At 39.7% G+C, this 27,916-nt stretch overlaps 1 protein-coding gene across 2 annotated transcripts in view; it reads left to right on the top strand.

Moving 5' to 3' along the window:
- Nucleotides 1-579: 579 nt before the first annotated feature.
- Nucleotides 580-27,916, top strand: part of Carnmt1 (carnosine N-methyltransferase 1) — a 33,347-nt gene continuing 6,010 nt past the window's right edge. The window contains exons 1-6 of one of the 2 annotated variants that reach the window (XM_059259849.1): nucleotides 580-797; nucleotides 7,658-7,853; nucleotides 8,607-8,770; nucleotides 19,759-19,899; nucleotides 20,960-21,138; nucleotides 23,067-23,180. In XM_059259849.1, the coding sequence (XP_059115832.1) occupies nucleotides 595-797; nucleotides 7,658-7,853; nucleotides 8,607-8,770; nucleotides 19,759-19,899; nucleotides 20,960-21,138; nucleotides 23,067-23,180 (997 nt within the window). In that variant the 5' untranslated portion in view covers nucleotides 580-594. Of the gene's footprint in view, nucleotides 798-848; nucleotides 1,032-7,657; nucleotides 7,854-8,606; nucleotides 8,771-19,758; nucleotides 19,900-20,959; nucleotides 21,139-23,066; nucleotides 23,181-27,916 lie in introns of those variants that run through there. The other variant, XM_059259850.1, reaches the window with a different exon arrangement.

The following is a 27,916-nucleotide window of genomic DNA, read 5'->3' as shown; positions in this document are numbered from 1 at the left end:
CGCTAACCACAGCCGTGTGTGTGCCTCCTAGCATCATGAGTGCTTAAAGAGAATCCACTTAGAAAGTGAGTTTAAAAGGGGAACGCAAGACCTTCCCTTTTTGAGTTTCTAACGTTAAAACATTCGAAATGAATTTAAGGAAATCTTTTTCTTTCTCTTTCTGGTCCCTTCTAGCCTCAGAGTCCGCCCTACTCCACCCAGCCAGTCAGGCTCGTAGCCCCACCCGCTGGGCCCTCACAGGTGCCCGCCGCTCAAGCCCCGCCCCACCGAGGAGCTCCTCCTCCACCTGGCCCCAAGCCCCGCCCACCGAGCGTCCCCGTACGTCAGCGCGTCGTAGCGGAAGCCCGGCAGCGAATGGGCGCGGGCGGCCGCGGCCTTGGCCCCGTTGTCAGCGCGTGCGCGCCGAGTGCGCGAGTCCCCGAAACCCTGGCGGAGCGCAGCGCGAATGGAGGCCTGAGGGCGGCGGGGGCGGGGCGCGCCGCGAGCGGGGGCCGCGGCCGCGGCGGGCGCCGTCTAGAGGAGGCCCGGCCGTCCGCCGCCACGCACTCGGGCGCGGTGAGACGCAGGCGGGTCAGACCGTGGGCCGCGGCGGCGATGCAGCGACGGCGGCGCGCTCCGCCCGCGTCTCAGCCGGCCCAGGACGGCGGGCGCGGCGAGGAGGTGGAGGTGCAGTTCTCCGCCGGGCGTTTGGGCTCGCCCGCGCCTGCCGGGGCTCCTGCGCGCGCCACCGCCGAGGACGAGGAGCGGCTGGAGCGCGAGCACTTCTGGAAGGTCATCAACGCGTTCCGCTACTACGGGTAAGGCGCGCCCTCAGCCCGCCCGCCTGCCCGCCCGCTCGCGGCCAGCCTCGTGGCGGCTTCGCGGAGCCCACGGTCACCTGCGCGCAGTCCTAGGGGACGGCTCCCCACTTTCCCCGGAGCCGCCGGGAAGAGCGTGCACTTTCCGTAGAGAACTGAACGGTGCTGCTGAGTGGCTCTAACCGGATCGGTGAAGGGGAGAAGTGGTCCCGGAATTCCAAAATGTGCTGCTTGGTAAGGGAAAGAGAGCAGGCACCGGAGCCGGCTTTATGTTCTTGTAGTCTGCGAGTAAGTGTGGAATTCCTTTCGTGGGCTAGGCATGGGTTGTAAGACCCTCGTAATTCAACTTCCTAACTTTAATGTTTCGTCTAGATAGGTGTTTAGATAGCCTAATCAGAGTGTGTAAATGCAGGTCTGAATGGGTTTTAATGCACCTGGATTTTCGGGGAAAGATAATACATTTATTCGGATAAGTGATAGAGTCCACTGGTAGCAATATCCTGAACCTGTAGTTGGAACCAGAGAGACAGACATGACCCCTTGTCCAGGTCAAACCATCGTAGATGGGACCCTCGTGCTATTATTATAGATATTTATATATGTAATTTTTTGCCCAGCTGTGACCCCCTTCAAGGGCAGGGAGTGAGTCTTATTTGTATGTCACAGCACTTGGCAATATTGTTGAAGCTCTATTTTTAACGAATAAAACATTGTAGCAAAAAAAAAAAAAAAAAAAAAAAAAAAAAGACACTCCTATGCAGCCCTCACCAGTTTTGGCCGGTGGTCACATTACTTTGTTACTTGTTTGAATTGAATAGGAGCTGATGGTTACATTGTGGCAGGTGTGACAGAAGCCTGAAACCCAAGGTCTCAAGCTTTACTGTTGGGAGCATTACTGCTTAGCTACACTTCTAGACTCAGGACAGACTGTTTCTTGGATCAAAGATTTTGATGAAATACTTTACTAATTAAACTCAGGAGGCGGTATAGAAAAGAATGCTGTGTGCATCTTCTAGTTGTAATGTGGTTCCCCACCCTTTCATCTCTCTTTAGCAGTTGAATGTGGGATTGGGGGAATTTTCATTAAAGTCCCTTCCCCGCCACAAGGTTTCTCTCTGTAGCTTTGTGCCTGTCCTGGATTTCGCTCTGTAGACCAGGCTGGCCTCAAACTCACAGAGATCCCCCTGCCTCTGCCTCCCGAGTGCTGGAATTAAAGGTGTGTGCCACCACTGCCCGGCTTAAAGTTTTTCTTTTATTTGTATGTACTGTCTGTGTGAAACACTTCAAATCTCTGGAAAAGTAGTGTAGCATAAGTATATGGTTTTTAAAATGCCACTTAGAGAGCCGGGCGGTGGTGGCGCACGCCTTTAATCCCAGCACTCGGGAGGCAGAGCCAGGTGGATCTCTGTGAGTTCGAGGCCAGCCTGGGCTACCAAGTGAGTTTCAGGAGAGGCGCAAAGCTACACAGAGAAACCCTGTCTTGAAAAACCAAAAAAAAAAAAATGCCACTTAGAGGTGTTGGGTAATAAGTCAGCATTGTGTTGCTTTCCAGCATTTTTTGACAGTCTGGCCTTGAAGTGTCTATACTGCAGCCACTACTCACATCTGGATAGATATAAAAATAAATTAATTAAAAGTTAGAATTGAGCTGGGCGGTGGTGGTGCACGTCCTTAATCCAAGCACTTGGGAGGCAGAGGCAGGCTGATCTCAGTGAGTTCGAGGCCAGCCTGGACTACATAGTGAATTCTAGGACAGCCAGGACTGTTACACAGAAAAATCCTGTCTCAAAAAACCAAGGGAAAAAAAAGTTAGAATTGAGATAGCCATAATATCAAGTGCCCCACTGCCTGTAGCTAGTGTACCATATTAGAGTGTATGGGTAGGAGTCTTTTCGTCATCAGACAGTTTTAACAGCCAGTCCTGTTCTAGACTCCTAGCACATTTTGGAGGGCTTGGTTTTTACCACTAAATGTTATAGTGAATAGAAAACTTAGATTAAGGTCGCAGGACAAGAATGCTTTCAGCTCTGGCAAAATACCCACCCCCCATGTTTTCTTTTGTTTGTTTGTTTGTTTCTAATTTTTGTGTGTGTGTGTGAGGGCATTTCTAGGGTTTGTACATAAACATAGGCTGTACCTCATGAAGCTACACACCCTCAGCCCAAACCCATTAAGAATTTCCCAAAGTGTCTTGTTTCTGGCAGCACAGAAGACAGCTAGATCACTGGGGTTAAGGAATGTGCTTCGTTTCATCCAGCTCTGTTCAGTTACCTGAGTTGTCTGAGTAAACACAGCTTACTAATAACTAATCAGTAAATATAGCTCACCTCCCTGCTGCCAAGGTGATATATAGTCTATGAAAAACCAAAAGCAGCAGCATGCCTAGCATTGGTTTTTGTTGTCGTTCTTACTGAAATGTGGAGATTTGGAAGTGGTAAAGATGGAAGTTGTACCTAGAAGAATTACTAGCAGGGCAGGGGAGGGTTGGGGAGACCCTAGGGGGAGATAGCATGCATCTAGCAGCAATATTCCTTAATAGCAAGCCCTTCAGTACTCTTTAGCCATAATGGGGCCTGTGCCCTGTGAGGCTGAGAAAAGTCATTTGGAGATGATAACTTCTTATTTGAGTGTTAGCTGTTAAGAAAGGGGACACATGCTACCAAAACTAGTTTGGTGGTTTTGGTTGTGGGTTTTGAGGTGTGGTGTAAGATGAGGGACAGCCATTGCCTAGGAATACTAGGAAGAAAGTTTGAGCTGCTCACAGTGAATTTTAAATTGTTACCACACTGCTATTTGCCTGACTTTATGCTAAGGCAACTTTAGAACTATATAGATAGTGATAAAAAAAAATCTTTCTGAAAATCATTTTGTAGCATGAATCTTAAAGAGTCTTATTAATAAAATCAAACCTGAGCCAGGTATTGGGGTGAATGCTGGAAGATCAGAGAAGCAGAACAAGCCACAGCTACCTCACCTGGCCAGTTCCTCAGCTGATCCTGTTTTCTCAGACTGGAAGCTTCTGTGTCCTCATCCAAATGGATCTCAGCTGAACTGTGCTGCTCAAAGCCTAATAGCTTAACCAGCCAAATGCTTCTAGTTTCTGGTCTTCACGCCTTATATACCTTTCTGCTTTCTACCATCACTCTCTGGGATTAAAGGCTCACTTCTTGGGATTAAAGGCGTGTATCACCATGCCTGGCTGTTTCCAATGTGGCTTTGAACCTCTGGAATGCTAGGATTAAAGGTTTGAGTGCCACCATTTTCTAGCCTTTGTATCTAGTGGCTGTTCTGTCTCTGAACCCAGATAAGTTTATTAGGGTGCACAATATTTTGGGGAACATAATACCACCACATCATTTTGTACTTATCCCTTCAGATCTGATAATACTGCTTTGGGAAATTTATACCCACCTTCCTTTTTTCCCTAAACAATCTATTGCTATAAGTGAATCTCCCAAGTTAAGCAATTTACTTGTAAGGATTAAAAACTAAAAAGGGTGGGAAGTTCAAGGGTATGAATCACATTTGATGAAGTTCTTCTTGCTAGTGGAGAATCCATAGATCCTTGAGGCAGTATAGGACATCACATGGTAGAAGGAACTGGGCATCCTCAGGGTCTCTTTTCTTTTTCTTCTAAAGCCACAATCCCATCGGATTAGAGTGCTACCCTTCAGGTACCATTTAATCATTTCCCAAAAGTCCTACCCTCAGATACCGTAGTTGGCTTACCTTTCCAACCACTTTATACCTCACAATGAGGATTAAATTTTAATGTGCATTTTTTTGTGGCTACTTGCAAACCATAGTAAATACAGACAGTTGAGAACACAAAAATGTTCATTACTCAATGCCTAGAAGTTAGGAAATAGTTTAGTAAATTTTGGTTGCATAAAGTAGAATGAATGTTAAACAGTCTTTTTATATTTGAGAACATATATCCAACTTGACAAAAATACTTCCTGTAAGGGCAAAGAATTACAAATGCTTCTCAAACTTTGAGGTGTATCTGAATCATATGTGAGTCTTAGCTAAAAGGCAGATTCCAACTCAGCAGGACATAGGTCTGTCCTGATGTACATTCCTAGCCATTTCCAAGAAGTCTGCTGTTACATTTTGAGTAGCTGTTACATGAAAGCAAGCCAGTCACCAGGCGGTGGTGGCACACTCCTTTAATCCCAGCACTTGGGAGGCAGAGGTAGGTGGATCTCTGTGAGTTTGAGACCAGCTTGGTCTACAGAGTAAGTTCCAGGACAGGCTCCAAAGCTACACAGAGAAACCCTGTCTCAAAAAATCCGGAAAAAAAGAAAAAAAGAAAAAAGAAAAGAAAAGAAAAAAACAAGCAAGCCAGATACCTCATGTTGTTATGTGTGGAATCTAAACAGCCACAGATAGAGCAGAATGGTAGTCAACCACCAGATGGGAGTGGAGGGGTGAAAATGTAGGGGTAAATATCACTTTATATTCCATAAATGCATATAACTAGAATTTGTGAATTCAATCATGAGTGAATTTGTCTTAAACAGCTACAAGATGGGTAATATGTGAAAGGTTAGAAGTAGTTCCTTCTAGAAGAGGGATTGCTATTTCTCTTCCCCTGAGCAGTTTTACTTTTCTACATTTTGCAGGGGAGGGTGGTATTTCTACTGTGGATTTGTTAATATGAAGAAAGTAAGTATGCCTGCTATGTTTTGCATGCTGTATTAGTCAGACTTGGTCACTGTGATAAACCCCAATGTAAACAACTTGAGGGAGGGCAAATGTATTTAGATGCACAGGTTTCACTTGGCTGTGCGGAAAGATGACTGAGCAGAGCAGCTGACCTGACAGCCAGCAAGCAGAAAGAGTAAGGAGGCTCTGGACAAGATGCCCAAAAGTGTGTGTCCCCTTGCCCCTGTGACTGTCACCTCCAGCTACCTCTTAGAGTTTCTAGAACCTCCCCCAGAAAGTGCTGCTAGTTAGGAACATAGTTTTTGGGTTTGTTTGTTTTTTTTCTTTTTTGAGGAAAAGAGCTTCATATCACAACAAATGCTTATTATATTCACTAAGTTTTCATATCCAATGAAGGCTAATTGAATGAACAGAGGACTATAATGATGCCTACCTTGTAGGTTTTGTGGAGATTTATTCCAACCAGTCCATGTTATGTGCATGCTTGGCAGTTACTAAATTTCAGTAAATGATATTTCCATGATCATTGTTTTTACCTTGTTTCATCAAGACACTTTGGGTGTAAAAGGATCACATAGTAGTAACAGACTTGAGAACAGTCATACTGTCCCCAGTGTAAAAAAAGCAATGTCAGTGCAACCACTGCCCAGGTGGCCTCTTACATCATCCTCAGGGCCTCCATGCCTGAGTGCCATACATGCTTTTAGAAACTTGACTGTGGCATGTGTGTATAGCCAGAGCTGCTTCTGTGCTTTATTACTCTTCACAGAAAGTATTTACATTTTTATTTTACAGAAGTGCTTGTTTTATTTGTAAATAGTTTTTATAGTCTGCACGCGCGCGCGCGCGCACACACACACACACACACACACACACACACACACACCTCTCTCTGTCCCATTCCTTTTCCTTAGAGAGGGTGTTCCTGAAACTTCATTTCCTTGCATGCTTGCTCGGTTCCTAAACAGTGTGTTGTTTAATGTTATATAAAATGGAGTTATATAGCATGTGTTCTTTAATTTGCTGTTTCAACAAATATTTGTGTTCTTGATTTTTGTCTATATTATAGTTGTAGCTGTACTTTGTTCATTTCCCTCCATTCCACTGTATAACTATAATTTCTGCATCCTGACCACTGATAATGGGCTTTCTGTGGTTTGTGGGATTTTATGTGTGTTGTTTGACAGCATTGTGGTGAAGATGGCTTGTGTTCCTTGACTATGTGTAAGAGTATAATTTCTAGATCATAGGGCAGATAAAACATTAAGCTTTACTAAGGATGTTGTTATTTTGTAAAGTGGTTGTACTCAATTCTGCATTCACTATTAGTATATAAATGTTCTGGTTTTTCCACAATTTCACCAACATTTGATCTAGTTGGATTTCTAGATTTTTGCCAGTTTGGTTGATGTAAAATGACACTTAGCTGTGAGTATATATTTAGCTTCTAAAAATGAGACTCTGCTGAATAAGCAATCTCTGAAGTAACCATTCAACTTAGGAAACCTTTGGAATGCAAATTGTGAATATTACATTTGAAACTCATTTGCTTAATACTTTCGTATTATATGCTTATATTTTTCAAAATTCAACTTGACTGGCTTTTAGTTTCAAAACATATTTTATATTCTATATTACTACTATTTTCATTCTGGGGATTTAACCTAGATTCAACCTAGGATTCAAACATGCTGGGCAAGTAGTTTGTCACTGAACTATATACCCAGACCATTTTAATGTACTTTTACAGCAACATGTTACTACTCTATAATACAGGAATCTAAGCCATCCTCCAGTTTTGCCCAAATGTTTAATTTGAAAATTGAAATTATTAAAAATAATTATAGATTAATCTTTATGTTTCCTCTTAGTGCACATGTCTGCTTTTACCATTTTGCATTTTTTTTTTTTTTTTTTTTTTTTTTTTTTGAGACAGGGTTTCTCTGTGTAGTTTTGGTGCCTGTCCTGGATATTGCTCTGTAGACCAGGCTGGCGCTTTTTGTTGTTGTTGTTGTCAAAACAGAAACTTTCTAAGTTGATATCCTTCAGAAATCAAAGGATAGTAAATAAGAGCAGTGTCCGGCATAACTAGGGAATAGTTATGTAGGATGACAATCTTAAAATGAGGTTGGCCTCTGGTGAGAGAATTCTTTTTGGCAATGAAAATAAAACACTTTTTCTGTTTTATTTAGCACCAGTATGCACGAACGAGTGAACCGAACAGAAAGACAGTTTCGATCACTTCCAGATAACCAGCAGAAACTGCTTCCTCAGTTTCCCCTTCACTTGGACAAGATCCGGAAATGCATTGACCATAATCAGGAGATACTGCTGACCATTGTGAATGATTGCATACATATGTTTGAAAATAAAGAATATGGAGAAGATGTATGTGAACCTTGTTCTATCTCTTTTCATTTTAGGATAACCGTCTGTACGTCCAGGTCTTTCAGGTCATCCACTTTACTGAGAGGATACTTTCATGTGATGAAGCTAGAGGAACAGTGTGCTAGAGATAGCATTTGTTCACTGTTTTTTTTAAAGCACCTAGATAATTGTTGATGCTTTCACATGGTGTTTTGCATGTTAGAGTATATAAGAGACTTAAATTTCTTAAAAGACTTTACTAGCTATATTAAGTTAATTTCCATTGTTGCTTTTTCAGTATCTTCTATTTGTTGATTTTCATCTTCCACTTTAAAATAAAAATATTTTCACTTAAATCTCAAGTGACTGGCAGTAATAGAAACTGAAGTCTCTTGGTATCCTGTGATAGATACAGTTTGGCCAGTCCAGTGTGAGCCATCCCTGCTGCCTGCCCATCAATGAGCTGCTGGAGGGGTTTCCTTCCCTCTCTTGGAGGGTGGAATGTTCTGTCTCCATAAGCAGTTCAGTGCTGGTCCTTTCCCGAGGAAGAACTGCTTCACTTTGTGGTCGTTTTATGATTAGTGGATCTTCCTCTGTTGAGGGTAGAAGTGAGAGCACCAAACTTTTTTCATGTAGGATCTCAAGCTGCACTTGAGTCCCTTGAGAGGCTAATAATTATCCACTGACTCACCTATATCTTAGTATGTGTATTTAACCATATTCAAAATTGATGCTCAGAAAATAATTCTTTTTCCCTCCCTCCCTTTTAAACAGGGCAATGGAAAGATTATGCCAGCATCTACATTTGACATGGATAAGTTAAAGTCTACATTGAAACAGTTTGTAAGAGACTGGAGTGAAACTGGGAAAACAGAAAGGGATGCCTGCTATAAGCCAATCATAAAAGAAATTATAAAAAACTTTCCAAAAGAGAGATGGTAAATACTACTGCATTTCTAACCCCTTTCTTTAAGGCATATAAGCACTTAGCTACAACATTTCATTGTGATTCATTTTCATAGCCACTCTGGGCCTGCATGTTTTTACGTGTGTGAGAGATCTATTTGTTCCTGGATGTTTCAGTTGTGTGAGGTTGGAGTTTTTAATGTTCAGTAACATTTGCTCTAGTAATTATGAGAAATTTGAAACTAAAATTAGAACAAATATTCATAGTCCATAATATACACTGCTTTATAAGTTGTTTTTTTTTTTTTAATAACAAAGCAATACTGATAGATTTTACTTTATCTCAATGAGGGATCTATCCCATAGAGAAGTCATAAACTTTTTTGAACATAGAACCTTTGGGTGTTCTGAAGCTCAGGGTCTGATTTTCAGACTAACATTTGTAAATAAATAAAATGCATAGGGCTACAAAGAACCAGTTATTTTGAAGCAAAGTTACTGAAGTCTTTAAAAAGCAAACTTGTGGAGGGCTGGAGTAGTGCCTGTTCCACTACATGAGGGCCTGTGCAGGCTCTTTATAGTCTCTGAGCTGGGAAACCCTGTCCTGGCTCAAAAATAAGGTGGGAAGCAACTGAGGAAGACAGTATACATTTTTAGTGCAACACACACACACACACACACACACACACACACACACACAGACAGACATTTATATAAACAAAATAAGTAACGTATCTTAATTAAAGCAAACACTGTGCTGTTACATACTTTTTATAATGTAGTGATTAGATACAGCCTGGCAGTGGCTATAAGTACTTTATTATGAAAATGCTGAATAGCTTGTACATTATTTTGATAAAAATGTGATTCCTATTGGTGACAAAGACACAGATATTCCTACACCTACCTATTGCTCATTGCCTGCATTTTGTAATTGAGGACAAATATCAATGAAAGAGTATTGCAGTTAGAATCTGTTGGGGGCTGGAGAGATGGTTCAGCAGTTAGAACTTGTACTTACTGCTTTTATAGAGGACTCAAGTTGAGTTTCCAGCTGAACATTATCAGGCAGCTCACAGTCACCTGTAATTCCAGCTCTGAGGGATCCAATCGATGCCCTCTCTGGACCCTGTGGGCGTCACATGCTCATTTCCACACACAGACACAAACATATACATACAATTTAACGTAGACCATTAAAAAAAAATTAACAGAGTAAAATCTAGTTCTCCTCATGCTCATAAGTCCAGTGAATTTTGTCCTCAGACCCTGAGATTCTTAGGTCCCTGTGTTCAGAACTCTAGAGTTTGATATATCCTTTGAGGAATGTCAGTACTTATGTCTCTTCTTTCTTTCTTTGAACTTTTAATTTTGGAATAACTTCAAAATTATGGTTCATGAATTGTACAACCGCCTTCCATTTACTCTTTTCCAAAATTCATCAAGTTTTGGCATTTTACAACATCGCTGTATCATTCCCACCTTCTCTTTTCCTCCATCTTCCAGCACATGGATGTCTAAAACCATACTCTCAAAATTATTGTGAATTCATTTGAGACTTCAGTTAGTATTTGCCGTGTTTTCTTACTGCTTAAAAATTCACAGTTTTAGACTTCAGGGTCTCGCTGTGTAGCCCTGGGTGGCCTAGAACTTTTGTCTGACCTGGATCACTGAGATCCATCTGCATCTGCTGCTGAGTCTGGGATTAAAAGTGTGTGCCACCACACAGGTGTAGAGTTTATTCTTAAGTCTGTTCCCTTTCAGTTACCAGATTCAGGAAATTGACCCTTGAACACAGTTATGGAGCCTAATAGTATATACTCAGATTTCGTAATTGCCCTGGTAGTCTCCTTATAACATTTCCAGTCCATTCTAGAATCCAGTGCACTGGTGGTTCTTATGTGAAGCAGTCTGTGAAGTGATGGTCTTTATAACCTTCACAGTTGCAGACTGCTTTCCACTAAAAGGAAGACTCTTCTTCTCTCTCCTCTGTATATATTTATTTCAATGACCCATAGTTCCTGTTGTATTTAGTAAACTATAATCTGTTACTATTATTTTAATTTTGTTGTTCAAATTCCTTTATCCTTAGGTGATTTTTCTTTCTTTTTTAAAATTACAAAGATGCATCTTTTGTATTTTTTATAAAAAAATTTTTTTTATTCATTTTACATACCAACCACAGATCCCCTTCTCATTCTTCCTCTTGCCTCCCCTACCCCCACCTTCCCCCACCGTGAGCCACCCCCCATTCCCTGCTCCTAGAGGTTAAGTCCTCCCATGGGGGAGCAGCAAAGACTGGTACATTCAGTTGACTCAGGGCCAAGCCCCTCTCCCCTGCATCAAGGATGAGCAAGGTGTCTGATCATAGGTAATGGGTTCCAGAAAGCCAGCTCATGCACCAGGGATAGATCCTGATTTCACTGCCAGGAGCCCCTCAAATAGACCCAGCTATACAACTGCCTCCCATATGCAGAGGGTCTAGTCCAGTCCATTTGTGAAAAATATAAAGTATTTAAGACCCATGTTGTAGTTTCCTGTGAGGGTGTGGCTATTTCTCCTTGTTATATGGAATGCTATACAGAACTTCAAAGTAGACATGAGGTCTGTTCATTGTTACTCGATGTCATTTGCTTTTGGGCATTCTACTGCACAGACATAAACACACACACTCATACTCAGTGCTGAATTCCTTCTTTGTATACATGGCCTATCTCTTCGGTTAGATGCTTTAACTTTATGCTTTTCTGAGGCAGGATCTCATTGTAGCTCATAAGCTCATGCTGGCCTTGAATTTAAAATGCTCCTGTCTAGATCTACCTCCAAAGTGCTAGGACTATGGGCATATGCTGCTACATCTCAGCTCAATATAGTTTACAGTGATTTTTTTTTCTTTTTGTTTGTTTTTGTTTTTTTATTCCTGATCAATAATCCCAAAATCAGTGTTTGTGGGTTTGTTTTGAAAACTCCCTTTATTTTCTTGAGTTTTCGCATTAGCAATTTTGTTTTAGTGGGACATTTTATGTTTAAAAAAAGTGAAGTTGAGTGTAAATAAATTAATCAAAAGTAAATGATATTTTGCTTTTTCTGTCAGGACACTAGTATAGAGGGCAGGGTAAATAATTTGTTTTAAATTTTTGAAATACTTGCAAGTATTTATTGCTTCAGACAATCTCTTAGGGAAATTTTCTATAAACCTTGTATCAAGAAATACGGGATTATTGCCTCTTTCTAGAAAATGAACTGGTTTATTAGGTTTTGTCTGCATTTCATCCACATTGTCTTCTTGAGACAAAGTAATAGAAATTTTGCAACAGTAAGTAGTTACTGGCCTCTTTGAATAAAAACAATTACTTCTTCAATAGTAAATCAACTACTGTGTACACTGGAAATCATTGGCTTATTAATGTCATCTGCAAAGGCTGGGAGCAAGATATTGTGTTGTTGAGTCAACTTTAACACAGAATGTTTGACTATCTCACCTTGTTTAGATCCCCCCCTCACTGTGTGTGTGTGTGTGTGTGTGTGTGTGTGTGTGTGTGTGTGGTTTTTCGAGAAAGGGTTTCTCTGTGTGGTTTCGGTGCCAGTCCTGGATCTTGCGCTATAGACCAGGCTGGCCTCGAACTCACAGAGATCCTCCTGGCTCTGCCTCCCAAGTGCTGGGATTAAAGGTGTGCACCGCTGCCTCCCAGCGTGTGTGTGTGTGTGTGTGTGTGTTAGTTACTATTTTTTAAATTGTCACAATTTGGGTTTCTTGTTTCTGTTTTTTTCCATTCAAAGTATCATTTCTTTTTATTTTTTTTAAGTTATCATACAGCATAATGGGTTTCATTATGGCATTTTCATGTATATATGTCAAATATGGCACTTATTCATTCACTTCCCCATTGTGTCATGTAGTTTATTTTCAGGAGAATAAACATAAAAGTCATGGTGTAAATGCTTGTGACTTTTTGACATTTTGGATTGTACTTTCTGAATAGCATCTAGCTTTCTTGTAGGGTTTTTTTTGGGTGATTTCCATATATACTATCATGCAAAAAATCTTTCTTCCTTCCCAACTTGAATGCCTTTTAACCCTTGTTTTTGTTGTTAGGGGAAAAGCTTTCTCTTTTTCACCACTGAGTGTAATATTAACTGAGGTTTTCATAATTCCTTTTTTCTTGTTGAATAATTTCCATCTTTCTTAGAAAGGATGTTGATATTGTTAAATACCTTTGGATTCTATTGAGCAACCTCTTGTTGAGGTCCCCCTGCCCCATTTTATTAAAGTCTCATTTTCTCGTGTTAAACCTTCTTTGCCTTCTTGGGAGAAGTCACATTTGGTTATGGTAAATAGTTTCCTAAGCTTGTTATTGGGTTAGATTTGCTAATATTTTATTTGAGATTTCTATACTCATTCAATTGTAAGGGATAGTGGCCTATAGTTTTCTTTTTCTTTTGCTAGTAAGCCTTGCCTTGTACCCATGGGACATTGAGGTGATGACAGCTTGTGTTTTTTCTTCTCTAGAAAATAGGAAGCAATCTTCAGTACTTTTACTTTGAGTTGAAATACTACAAACTTCAGTCCTTAAAGGCTGTTTTATTCAGTCACAGTGCTACTACACATCTGTTTATGTGCTACACGTGGACCCTACCATTGAGCTACTCCCGTGCTAAGATTCTTATCAGTGGCAGTTTATGAAAGATTCCATAGCTATTAGAATATGAGTTAATTTCTTTCTTTTTTTTTTTTTTTTTTTTTTTTTTTTTGGTTTTTTGAGACAGGGTTTCTCTGTGTAGCTTTGCACCTTTCCTGGAACTCACGTGGTAGCCCAGGCTGGCCTCGAACTCACAGAGATCCTCCTGGCTCTGCCTCCCGAGTGGTGGGATTAAAGGTGTGCACCACCACCACCCGGCCCTAATTTCTTATATTAACTTTTTATAATTGCTTTAAGTTTATAAACTTTTATGAACATCATTACTTCTTTTTTGTTTGGTTGGTTTTTTGTTTGTTTTTTCGAGACAGGGTTTATCAGTGTAGTTTTGGTGCCTGTCCTGGATCTTGCTCTGTAGACCAGACTGGTCTTAAACTACAGAGATCCTCCTGCCTCTGCCTCTGCCTCTGCCTCCTGAGTGCTGGGATTAAGGGCGTGCGTCACCATCACCCGGCGAACATCATTACTTTTGTAGGGATATTATTTGTTTTAAAGTTCCTAGTTTTTATTCTCTCTGAATGTCATTGGTCCTTTGCTCAATAAAGTACTAGATAATGGCTTCTTTAAAGTCTATGTATCCCTGAAAATTCAAAGTATCTTTGTTTCTGAGATTGTAAAGTGAGGCTCTTTAAAATTTGAGTGTACCAAATTTTGAATGAATTCCAAAGGCTAAAAGGTCAGATGCTTATGTCAACATAATTTCAAGTATTTATAATTTTATTCATATTCAGATTCTTGAATAATATATGCTATTGCGTTTAATCAGCCTTTCAATACTAGCCTATCTAAAAAAAGCATGTCATTATTAAAGGTACTTAGTAAGCTTGCACAATCACTACTGTTTTACAGTTAATTTTCTGCTGTGATAGTGTAAGTAGGTAAATGGTTCTAGTAAATTACTTTAAAAGTAAAAGAATAATTAAAGGCATTTTTCAGTAGGTGAAGATTTCAGCGTTGAGGATTCAGAAGGATGTGACTCTCCTGTCACTGCTCTCCAGTCACCCACTTTCCATCTCTGAAAACAGCAAATGTCACAGGCGGGATAAGGACACACACACTCATAAACTTTAAATGAAATGAAATATACAGGGTGGGGGGTGTTTGTTCCCCCAGTCTTAGAGCTGATGGGAAAATTAGGTATTTTCCTCTATATTATTTTATCTTGTTTTATTTAGATTAGTTGCCTTATTGTAGATAAAGAAAGTTAAACAGTAAGATCACACACACATCGAAGTCCTAGCTTTCCCATAAAATGTAACCTCCCAGAGTCAGGTGTAGGTGTGGTGCTCTGTACCTGTGCTCCTACAGGGCCGAGGCAGGATTATGGTAAGTCTGAGGCCGGCTTGTGTTGCATAGCCATACCCTGTCTCAGAGGAAGAAAAAGGCCTGCTTGAGGCACATTAGTTATAGCCCAGAATTAGTTAGTTCTAGAGAAAGCCTTGTCATCTGGGTCTCAGATGGTACCACAGCAGGCATAGGAACTTAACGTCCTTATTTATACTTGAACTGGATTTGACTCAGTTTCAAATGCCTGTCCTTACTGAGATTTCAGTGATGGCCATTCTGAGATGTCTATGAAAGATAGCATATTTAACAAGTATGCATAGAACTATCTGGACTTGATCATTAAAATGTTATATTGTAAACATGTTTATTTTAGCTGTTTGTCCATGTTTGGAAATAATATGCTTGAGTTTTTAAGTACAAAATTTGAAGGTACAGATTGACTTCTGCAAGGGTCTGTTTGCGATGAGGAAACGTTTTCTACATTTTCCCAAATGCCAGATTACTGGTCTCTGCTTTGGTTTTAACCTGTGGTGCTATTGCAAACAGTTGAGCAAACAGTACTCTTTGTTTTTGTTTTATTTACATTTAAAATCCAAGCTTAGCCTGGCATTGGTGGCACACACCTTTAATCCTAGCACTCGGGGAGGCAGAGGCAGGTGGCCAGCCTGGTCTACAGAGTGAGTTCCAGGACATCCAGGGCTACACAGAGAAACCCTGTCTTAAAAAAAACAAAACAGCCAGCTAGTGGTGATGCACGCCTTTAATCCCAGCACTCGGGAGGCAGAGGCAGGCAGATCTCTGTGAGTTCGAAGCCAGCCTGGTCTACAGAGCGAGATCCAGGAAAGGCGCAAAGCTACACAGAGAAACCCTGCCTCGGAAAAAAAAAAAAAAAAAAAAAAAACCAAAAAAACAAAAAAACCCCAAAACAAACAAACAAACAAATCCAAGCCTAGCTGAATATGGTGGCTCTTATATCAGCAATCCAGGTATTCAGGAGGGAGAGGCAGGAGGAGCACCAAGTTCAAGGCCACTGTGTGACTCAAGTGAGCTTGAGGTCTGAACTGTTTTCTTAAATATGAGCACAAGGATAGTGTAATGCTTAACATTTGATAGAATAGTATGTATTGAAATTTTCATCCAAATAAACAAACAAACAATAAAGAACAACAAAGCAGATCTTCAATTTCCCTGAGTGTCTGCTGGTTCAGTGCTATAAAGTACAGAGATATTGAAGGAGAGAGACATTTGAGCCTGTCTTAAAGGCTCCCAGTTTTTATCATAAGAACAATTAAGTTATTTTTGTTACTGTTTTAAGTTTTTAATTGATTAGCCTAAGACAATTTGGGGTGATATTTGTTTAGAATATGTTGGTACTCACTATACTCCCAAGAAGACATTGACAGGCAGAGTTGAAAATTAATCTTTCTCATAATTTTTAGGAAAAATATTGTTTTAAAGAAGCATTTTTCTATTTATAGTAAAATAAAGATTTTAATTATATTTATGAAGGGATTTGTTAGCTTAAGGGAATCCATTTTAAAGAGTAAATGGAGGAAATATAGAATGCCAGATGCAGTTGTGTAGAGTGAAGAACATTTTCTCTCATTCTGAAAACAGGCATGTGTTTTAGACTTCATTCAGATCAGAATTTCAAATGTTTATAATTCTAGAATAATACCTCAGTGGTAAACTGTCCAAGATTAATAATTCAAAAGAAAATGGCATAAAAAGAATATAAGACAATCTTACAAGAAAATTCAAATCTAAAAATCTATGCTAAGAAGCCTATTTTCATATAATGTACTGCAAAATTTAGAAATTAGGCACCAGTGAAGCTGTGGAGAAACATGTTTCTCATAAAAGGAAAAAATTAGTAAAAATATTACGGAGAAAAAAATTTTTATGGAGGACAATTTTGTAGTTTTTGTCAAAATCTTTCTTAGAGTTCAATTTTGTTGAATCTTATTTATAGATATACTTCTGAATGTGGAAATTATTCTAATATTGTAATACTAAAATATTAGAAGTAGATGCTTGTAATTGGGTTATTCATTTATTTATTTATTTATTTTGGTTTTTCTAGACAGGGTTTCTCTGTGTAGCCTTGACTGTCCTGGTCCTGGTATAATGTATCTTAATGATTTATTTGTATAGACCACTGTTCAGAATTTATGGACATATGCAGGGTGTAAATATAAGGTCCACATGTAATTTTAAATGCTTTGAAGCAAAGTAAAATAGTGGAAACAAGGAATTTATAAACTAAATTTCTAGAATATTTCTACCACCAGGGGTCAGCCAAGTGTCACTCTGATGACACCACAAAACAAAGTGTAGTGTGTTAGAGTTTGCTGATTGGTAAAGGAAAGGTCCAATTAATGAAAGCTCTGTCACCAACATTTACTGTTGGTAAAATAGCCTAGTCTGCTTGTGTCTGTTTAGTCTTGTCCCTATAGGTCCACCTCTTCTTCACTCCTGTCTGAATGAACTGCTGAGACTTTTCCTCTTGTGTTAGGGGTCACATTTGTAGTAAATGCACCTTACAAACTTGGTCAACTTGCAACTTTTTTGCTGAGAATCTCAAGCTGGCAACATTTGATTATGTGACCACATTTTATATATCTATCTGTTCCTGGTTTTTAAAGTTTTAAAATCACCACATCTGTATTTTAAATTTGTTTCTCTTCTCCATGAAAATAAAAAATGCTCGAGACTTCTTAAAGATTCAAATCAGCATGTATACCTTTGGGGGAAACATCTAGTTAATATTACACATTTAGGAAAGCATACTTGCCATCTCCCCCATTCTTTGTTTGGTTCTTAATCAATCATATTTTTATTCTACCAACTTTGTGTTAAAAGCCCTTTGAAAACACCTTTTTGTCATAATACAAATAGTGTGAAGATATGGAGTATCTGCTAACTTGTGAGGTAGGGGCTTGATGTAGTCTGTGTTTTGTGTCTTGGTACCTTTTAATAGTAGTATACACACTTAAAATGCACTAAGTTCATAGTTCTGGTTAGGGAAATTTTGATAAAAGCAATCATAAAGCTCATCTTCCATAAATTACCAAATTGTTCTTGTTGGGTTTTATTTTGTTTCTTTAAAGATAGTTTTCATTGTGTAGTTCTGGTTGGCTTGGAACTTACTACATAGCCAAGGGTGGCCTCGAATTCACAGCAATCTGCTTGCCTCTGTCTCCTGAGTGCTGGGATTGAAGGTGTGTGCCCATTCCTGGCAAGTGTATTAGTCAAACTTATGTTCCCTAAATTGATATATAAAACCAAATTACCTTGGGCTGCTTCCTTTGGGACTACATTTGTAGAGTGAATTTTCAAACTTCTATAAGTTTGTGTATGTGTATATGTACATGTATGTGGGTACACATGTGTGGAGAGGCCAGAGGAAACATTGGATGTCTTGCTCAGTTCTTCATCTTATTTCTTTAGATAGGGTCTCTCAGTGAACCCGGAGCTCACTAATTCAGCTAGGTATCTTGGCCAACAAGCCCTAGGGATCTTCTCGTCTCTGCCTTCTTGGGCTGGGATTACCTGGCTGTTTGGAGATGCAATTCAAGTCCTCAGGCTTGCATGGCAAGCACTTTACTGACTGAGCCATTTCCGTGGCCCCCACTTTCTTTTTTTGTTTTAAAATGGAGTATGTAAAGATTGCTTTATAGAATACAATGCTAGCAAAAATGCCCTATTGCTTTCTGAGAGTGCAAGACCTCAGGGAACAGGTAGTTTATAAGATTTGAATGGTTTGAAATAGCATTGGTTTTGTGAACCAAATTTTGGAAACATAATAGTTAAATTCTTTTTTTTATAAAAACAATACCAACTGATTACACACATTTTCCTTTGGTTCCCTATACAAAAGTCATTTTCCCTACATTAAAAAAAAGTTATGTTTGTGTGCATGTGTGTTCCCGTGTGTATACCAATGCATGCACATGGGCGCATATGTGGAGGTCAGGGGATAGATAGCCCAAAAGGGTTGGCTCTCTCCTACTCTGTTGGTCCCAGGGATTGAGCTCCAATTGTCAGCCTTAGTCACAGCTGCTTTTACCCACTGAGCAATCTTGATGACCCTATAATTTGATTTGTCAGGGTTCCTGAGAAAAGTTCCCTGCTGCCTACTTTTTTTTTTTTTCTAAAACTTATTGCAATTTGAAAGCAGACTAGCAGAACTTAGAGAAAAGGAACATGTAACGGCAGTATGATGGGATATATAGGGCCCCTGGTCTGGTGCCATATATTTGTCATGAATGCTTGTCTAGAAGTACTTGAAAATGGGAGCTGTGTTTGAGGCCAGTCTGGGGCTACTTAATGAAACCCTTTTGAAAAGAAGGCAGCTGCCCATTTTCTCCAAGAGAATACCCATCCCTCTACTCCTTCCTCTCTCTTTTGGGAGAGAGGTAGGGGCAACGGAAACAGTTGTCTCCCAAGCTACTCTGGAATTTACAGTGAGGACCAGCTAGTCTCAAACTCAGTGGCAGTCCTTTGAGCCTCCCAATCATGGAATTGCAGGTATGAGTTACTGTGCCCAGAACTGCTTTTTCCTTTTTGTACCTGAGATCTATAAAATTTTAGAGATAGGCTTTATACGTTAAAATCTAAATATAGTTCATTTATTTGATTCTGTAAATCATTGTGTTGTATGAGCTTAGAAGTGTCTTCTGCCTCATGATAAAGTAATTGTTCAAATGTCCCATATGTAATTTGGGGATCACTTTGGGAAAATTATCTTCCCAGAAACGGGAATGACTGTAAGTCTTTAGATACAGTGTGATTCTATTTTTTTTTTCTTGAAAAGTATTTTTTTGGTCACTTGATAATGTGATGATTCCTTCTATCTCTTGTTTTTATTGACATTTAGAAATACTTCATTTTTAAGAAGTCAAGAGCCTAAGTTAGCTTATACTTATTGAATAATTCAGTAAATTTTTAGTTGTTAATGTGGATTTTGTCTTTTTCTTTCTTAATTTTTTTTTCCTCTTTGAGGGGCTGGATATAATTGCCTTGTTTCATTTCAGGGATCCTTCTAAAGTAAATATTCTGGTACCTGGTGCTGGACTAGGAAGATTGGCCTGGGAAATAGCTATGCTAGGTTATGCTTGTCAAGGAAATGAATGGAGTTTTTTTATGCTCTTTTCTTCCAACTTTGTACTCAACAGGTATTTAATTTACTTTTTGCTGGAAATAGTAAATTCTCAAAATCAAATTGCTTTACCTATTTTTGAACAATTCTGAATTAGAAGAAAAGTATATAGTACTTGACTGATACAGATCATATTTACATTAAATTCATAATGTTTATACCGATTGCCACTGTAGCCAGTGTTAATTAGCTAACAGTGTTGACACAGGGCAAGCAAATAGCCATTTAAAAAGTAATTGGGCATTCCATGAATATAGGAAAGGGTTTTTTCTCATTGTTTTTTTAAGCTTTTTCACCTTTTGTTTCTTGGTGAAGAGTTTATGGTAGCAATTGTAACTATTTTCCCTGACTTTGCAGTAAGTGGCCATACATGTTCACATGACTGATTTGGAATGAGATCTGAGAACTTCTGTGTCCTCTACCAGAAGGTAGTAGAAAAGAGTGACTATTTTTTAAGTCAGGAGGTACAGGGGGACAGTGTGTTAGAGACAGAATTAGCTGCCTGTTTCAATAGCACGTCACTGGTATCGTATTCAGTTCTTCAGTGCAGTGCTGTCATTGGTGGCAGTATGAGTTGCTGGTGAGATGGGGAAGAAGAAGGCTACCTATAGAATGGTAAAAATAGGTAACAAGACTAGTTTCCTTGTTTTTACTCAAATGTGAGGTTCAGGAATACATTTTTGCTGGATGTGGTGGCACAGGCCTCTAATCTCAGCGTTTGTGGGGTGAAAATAGGAGGATCAAGAATTCAATGTCATCCTCAGTTACACAGTGAGTTCAAGGCCAGGCTGGGCTACATGAGACCCTGTCTCAAAAACCAACAAAATTTTAGTAATTTTTTGTAAATCCAAATGAATAGCACATGTGAGTCTCTGAATTTGTTTCTTTTAATCCTCAATTGGTCATCTACATGTATACACAGCTTCAGATAACTGAGTGCAGTGTAGATTGACACTTTTCAAGTCTAATAAGTTACATGTGAAAACCTTCAATCAATAGATATTTTAGTGCTTAAAGTAGGTTCTTTTTTGGTAAAATGTGTAGTTAACATTGAACCTTGTGCTCATATTTTACAGATGTTCTGAAATTAACAAATATAAACTTTATCCCTGGATCCATCAGTTTAGCAATAATCGGAGATCAGCTGATCAGATTCGACCCATTTTTTTCCCTGATGTTGACCCCCACAGTCTTCCTCCAGGTTCTAACTTTTCAATGACAGCAGGAGACTTTCAGGAGATTTACTCAGAATGCAGTAAGTTCAAAGCAAGTATTTAAAGTTCTTATCTGTTAGTCTAAATGATGACCCAGTGTTATAACCGTTTGTTTCAATGACAGAATATAAGGTGTGCAGTGTCAGTGACAACAGAGTATTTTCAAGGTTGTGTAAAAGGCAGTGACAGGAAATGTAAAGAAATATATGTACATTCAAGAGATGTTGGCTCTGTTACTAAAAGATAACTTTTAAAGAGTCCAAATATATGCCGATTGCAGTAAGGATGGAAATAAAATAGTGTGGGAATGGAGCTTTCTTGTAAAGAGGCTGTGACTTGATGGACAGAGATGAATAGTTATTTGAGGTACAAAGACACCAAAGAATAAGGTCATCGGGGACTGCAGCAGGGTCCGATTGGCAAGGAAAGAAGTTTTATGGGAGATATGTCTTAAAAAGTAGGTTAGGGGCTGGAGAGATTGCTCAGAGGTTAAGAGCACTAACTGCTCTTCCAGAGGTCCTGAGTTCAATTCCCAGCAACCACATGGTGGCTCACAACCATCCGTAATGGGATCTGGTGCCCTCTTCTGGCCTGTAGTCATACATGTTGTATACATAATAAATAAATAAATCTTTTAAAAAAAAAAAAAGTTGGTCAGTAACAGGAAGAAGGAAAACAGAACTCTGAGCAGTAGCAAGAGCATTCTTTCAAGAAAGATCTGTTTGCTGCCTGTTAAATGCTAAGTGCATTCTAGACATTCAAAACACAGCAGTTAGTGGGACAAAGTCCCTAGGCACAAGGGACTTATAACTCTGGAAGAGACAGAGAGGCCATACATAACATACAGAATTGTTTGGAAGAAAATAAAGTAAGTCCAAGAGTAGAAACTAAGAAGGAAATTGTCACATGTTTAGGGATGGCAAGGGGGTTAGGAAGAGCGCCTGGCTGTGTTCCGCGGGGGCTGTGGTGAAGTGAGTAAGGGGATGAGGGAGATAAAAGGGCATAGGGTTGGTTGGTTAGGCCAACTCAAAGCAAGAAGTTTGAATTGTACTCTGAGAGGACAGGAAGCCTCTGGAAGAGGGCTTGGAGCAAGGGTAACAACAAAGAAAGAATGTATCAACTTGCATTCTGAAGTTAGAAAAGAACAGCTGGGAGAGGTTAAGCTGTTGGGTAAATAGATGTTAAGGAACAAGATCTCAGACCAGTGAAATAGTGGAAAGCATCATGATGCAACTAACAATCATTTTCCTCTGACTGGGACTGGAAGAGGGCTCAGGTGATCCCTTTTGGGCCAGGCACTTTTACCATATCAGGATTAGAATAGACACTACATCATGAATCTGGTCCCTACCTCTGCCTGGCAACAGCTTCCAAGAGCTAAACAGTTTTTTGGGGGGTGGGGTGGGGGGCACCTTTGCCTGTGTTTTCTCCAGCCAACTTCTCCCTGATGATTATCAAGTAATGGTAGGTATTTGGGTATTTTAATGTCATCATTTCTCAAATTGGCAAGAAAGGCCTACCTAAAGCCTGCCAGAACCAGTCGTTAACACTGGTTTAAATCGGAACTCAAAAATTAAGGTGACTATTTTGTTTTTAACAGATTTTAGGTGAGATCTAGGGTAGCCCAGGTAGCACTTTCCTAGCTCAAGACCCTAGGTTTAGTTACAAGCATCACAGAAGTAAACATAGTAAAACTAAAGGCTAGCAATTGAGTGGATGCTAAGCAACTTTTTAACAGTATCATTTGGTAATATGTATTGATGTGTTAATAACGAATGATTTCCAAATTGACTACTGTATTTACTATACTGTTATCATCTTGATTATAGTGTTGATCAGAATAGTACAGTGTCTGCATCCCTTCAGTTAAATGAAATATTAATATTCTCTAAGAGTTAGTTGGCAAGCTTAATAGATAGGTAAAAGAAAAAAAAATAACCGATGCAGTGGTCTGATTTCTGTTGATTAGATACCTGGGACTGTATTGCCACCTGCTTCTTCATAGACACAGCTCACAATGTAATTGATTATATCGATACCATATGGAGAATACTCAAGCCAGGTGGAATTTGGATAAACCTTGGTAAGTGCTTTAATGTTCATTAACATTTTATACATCAGTCTGGGGATTAGAGCTCTTTTCCGTTTGGTAGTGGCACGGTACCAGATGCTTGTGAATGTATAATTATGCTATATTATCTATTAGACCACATTCAAGTGGGTGATACCTCCTGAAAGCAGTGGCAGTCCAAGCATTGGGATGTCCCTCTTAGGGCAGCCTGTGGGTCTTGGGCACATACTAAGTTTAACCTGCTGATTCAGTACTTAGTCCCTTGTACTCTTCCCCCACTCCATGCATGCAGTGGCATTTCATTCTGTTAAGAAAAGAGTGTTTTCAGAGACTAAAGGAGCAAGCATGGGGCCTGCATGGGTCTGCACCATGTTCTGTGTATATGTTATGGCTGTTAGCTTTATATTTTTGTGAGACTCCTAACAGTGGGAATGTGTGTATCTCTGACTCTTTTGCCTGCTCTTGAGATTCTTTTCCTCCTATTGGGTTGCTTTGTCGAGCCTCAATATGGGGGCTTTCACTTTGTCTTATTGTATCTTGTTTTGTCCTGTTTTCCTTTCATCTCTTGGAGAGGGACAGAGGAAATGGAGGGGGAGTGGATCTGGGGGGAGGGTAAAAGTGGGGGGAGCTAGGAGGAGTGGAGGGAAGGGAAACCGGTTGGGATGTGTTGTATGAGAGAAGAATCTATTATCAAAGAAAAAAAAAAAACCATCCACAAGGAAAAGAAGAGAATGTTTTTATTGTTTTAAATCTTTGGAGGGAGGATTTTACCTTCGTCATGGAATTTTCCTCTCCAGTAGATGAGATAGTTTTTCTAACTACCATGAGTTTAAGAAGCAATAGAAATACAATTTCATATATGCAAAAAACCCTTTGCTTGATACTAGAAATAAAACTATGAGTATGACTTGTTCCTTTATCAAGAATCTAAAGGGAATTGCCTCTTTTCTCATCTTAAAGTAGAGGGAATATGGTGAAATGTCCATTTAAGTGTGCCCTATGTTTAGAACGTTAACCATGCTTAGAAGATGAGACTTTCATGATGAGGACTCTACCACCGAAGAGGCGGATACATAAAGACCTAGTTTATTGCTGAGCTTCTGTCAATTACTGTGTAATGATTTTATTTTTACTGGAAATTGTTTTATCAGGACCAAGACTAGAAGTAGTAAGTCTTCCCACTTTCTCTTCAGAATTTTGTTAAGATTAGATGAGAACAGCTATAAATTCCATCATCATAAGAATCAAATATCTCAAACCTTAGGACTTTAAAAGTAAATGCTTTGGGAAAGTTGGCCCAAGGAATGATTGAAGGACACTACTGAGAATCTTATGTGTTCCCTGTGATTTAGGTATCCTTATAAATTCTTTAAATTTATAACAGCCCTATTCTGTTTGTGGTCCTAGGGGTCAGAGTAGGGCCTTGTGCATCTAGACAAGTGCTCTTTCCACTGAGCTACATCCTCAGCCTCTCAGGGCAATCCTAATGAAAAGGCTCTATTTACTAATAGTGGAAGAACATGAGTCCCGGTTAAATAACTACCAGAAAGGTCCTGGAGTGTACTTGTGGTGAGAGACAGGCTCATAGCCTGACACAGTCCACTTTGTGCTTAGCATTAACACGACACTATATATACAGAATTGAAGGTTTGGACATTAGTTATTGAGTTAGGATAAGGTTTGTTGTCTTTCTAAGGTACTTTATTTAACTGATAAAAGCAACTTTGTGCATGAACACTTGTTTTATTAATATTTTATTAAGTTATATAACAAATGCCTGAAACAAAGTTGGCTCTTCTAAGCAGGGAGGCTGTTAGCTAAAAGTAGTTATGCTACAGTATGTCTTCAGTGTCATGGACGACAGAAGACATGGATCAGGCAGTTTACAAGGACAGTTAGACCTGCCAGTCATCTAACAATCTGAGGAATTACAATAATGGAAAAACCTACCTTACCTTAATACTTCATAAATAGAGTGTTTTGCATGTATAAGTTAAAGAATATTAAAAATAATAATCAGGGCTGGAAAAATGGCTCTACAGTTCAGAGTGCATGCTATTCTTGCAGAGGATCAGAGTTCATTTCCCAGCACTCACATTAGGTGGCTACCTGTAACAACACCTATAACCCCAGCTCCAGATGCCTCTAGCCTCCACAGGCACCAGCATTCAGGCACCAGCATTCACATACCTGTACATGTACACATAGTTAAAAGCAAAATCTTTAAAAATAATAAAGAATCTAATTTTCCTTAAATATGAGTGTGTCCTTGATAAAATCAGTGTTCTTTACTTTTTGTACCACGTGCTGGTTCTTTACTCTGTTCCTTCTACCCAATTGCATGTTTTCCCCTAGTGCTTTTAATTCTCTGTCAGTATTTCTGATTCAAATAATGCTCTTGTGTTCCAAGCCAGTTTTGTCTTTCATAGATTAAAAAAAAAAAATTAAGATATCTCAAGATGATTCTGGTGCCTCCCTGATATGTTTCTATACCTGAATCTGCTCAAACTCCCTCATCAAATATTGGGAGAAAGTCTTTGATCTTTTGATTAGGCTGGGCTGCTAAAACAATGCCTAACAGATTGGATAAAATTTATTCTGTCATAGTTCTGGAGATGGGATTCCAAGAATAAGGTGTCAGCCAGGTTGATGTCTGGAGAAGGCTCTTTTGTATTGCAGTCACAGATTGCACATAGCTGCTGTCCCGATTAGAGTTACTACTGCTATGATGAAACACTATGACCAAAAGCAAATGGGAAAAAGGGCTTATTTAGCTTTATATTTCTATATTGCTGTTCATCATTGGAGGAAGTCAGGGCAGGAACCTGAAGGCAGGAGCTGATGCAGAGGCCATGGAGGGGTGCTGCTTACTGGCTTGCTTTCTTATAGAACCCAGGACCACCAGCCCAGGGATGGCACTACTCTCAATGTGCTGGTCCTTCCCCCATCAATCACTAATTAAGAAAATGTCCTACAGCAGTGGTTCCCAACCTTCCTAATGCTGCTATCCTTTTATACAGTTCCTCATGTTGTGGTGACGCCCAGCCATTAAGTTATTTTTGTTGCTACTTCATAACTGTAATTTTGCTGTTGAATGGTGTCTCTGGTCCTAAGACTTCAGAAATCTGTGTTTTCCCATGGTGGTGACCCACAGGTTGAGAACCACTGCTCTACAGGCTTGCATACAGCTGGATCTTACAGGCATTTTCTCAGTTGAGGCTCCCTCCTTTTTGGTGACTATGGCTTGTGTCAAGTTGACATAAAATTAGCTAGCACAGCTGCTTTCTTGATGCTGTGCATTTACCTGACTCTTTGGTAAGTATGGCTGTGGGGCTGGAGAGGAGAGAGCCAGAGGACAAGCATTTGACCAGGTGTTTTACATGGAGAGACTAATTATGCCAGGTCTTGACCCCATTTTTATGCTCTTATTAACCATAATTGTTTCCTGTTTCCTGATAGACCCCAACTTCAAATGCAGCTGAACTCAACACTAAGGTTGTCACACACCAACTGGGAAGGGGAGACGTGGGGCCCAGACATTCAGTCCATATCACCTCCTCTTCAGAGTTGAGCTGAAAGCTGAACTTCTTAAAGTTCCTTAGTACCTCTGACTTTATCCTAGTTTCTTAACTGTGGCCCTACTGTCATTTGGGGTAGGGTTATTTATTCTTCAGGGATGGTGGCAGGGGGTCTGTTCTATATATCACAGGGTTGTTAATGGCATCCTTGGCTTTTGCTTACTGGATTTCAGTAGTATCCCCCCAGTATGCTAAGTGAAAATCATCCTCAGACATTGAAAATGTTCCTTAGCAAGGCGGAATTGTTCCCAGTTGAGAACCACTGCTATAACTTCATCATTGCTTCCCTGGAGTAAGATGTAGTAGTCCTTGGGGTATCTGAAACTTCACGTCCCTTTCAGTTTCCTTTCATCCCCCATCAGCAGGGTTACCTTTTCAACATGCAGATCTGTGCCCATCAGTCGCCTTACATAAAATTGTATAGCTTTTTTGATAACTGCTACTCTTCAAGGTTATACGCAGTGCCTCTAGTGATCTGGCTTCTTATGGCTTTGCATCCTCCCCCAGTTCCTGCCCCTTTCCCCTTTTCTCCATCTCTGAGTTGTATGACAATAAGGCTCTAATGCCTCCTAGTCACTGATGTGGACCCTGGCAGATAGTGGGTCTTTACTGACAGCTATGCTTGTGGATGAATGTATTCAAGATTTGCAAGAAGGGACAAAGTCAGACGGGGAGATTGGCTGCCTAGAGACACGATACGACGGCGTTTATACTAGTAAAAGACATCCCTATGGTTTTGATGTCAGCCATATGGATCTAGAGGCTTAGTTTTCTTTGTACACTGAGAATGTATCAGCCCCCTTAGAAGTGGGTTTTACTATGTGATTATAGAGACTAGAATCAATATTTTCATATGTAAGAGTTGCAACTGCCAGCAATCTTCTGGTTCTGACATTGAAGCAAAATTAGTGAACAGCTCCCCAAATTGCGTCAAGTCAAAGTTGTAAGGCTCTGTAACTTACAAAACCCTTAAAGGAAAAGTTAACACACTTTTTATAACCCTCCTCAGGTTAGAGAAAGCCAGTGACTTGTTACTATAACTGTTAAGTCTATGTTAAATGTAGGCTTTATCCAGTTTTTCTGGCCTATCATTTATGAATGCTTTGTATTTTCTTAAAGGGCAAGGGGAAAAAATATGAGTAAGTGATAGATATGGGGAGTATATGTGGC

Source organism: Peromyscus eremicus, chromosome 1 (assembly GCF_949786415.1).
Source record: "Peromyscus eremicus chromosome 1, PerEre_H2_v1, whole genome shotgun sequence".
Lineage (NCBI taxonomy): Eukaryota > Metazoa > Chordata > Mammalia > Rodentia > Cricetidae > Peromyscus > Peromyscus eremicus.
Note: the sequence above shows the minus strand (reverse complement) of the source record. Positions and strands in the feature narration are given on the sequence as shown.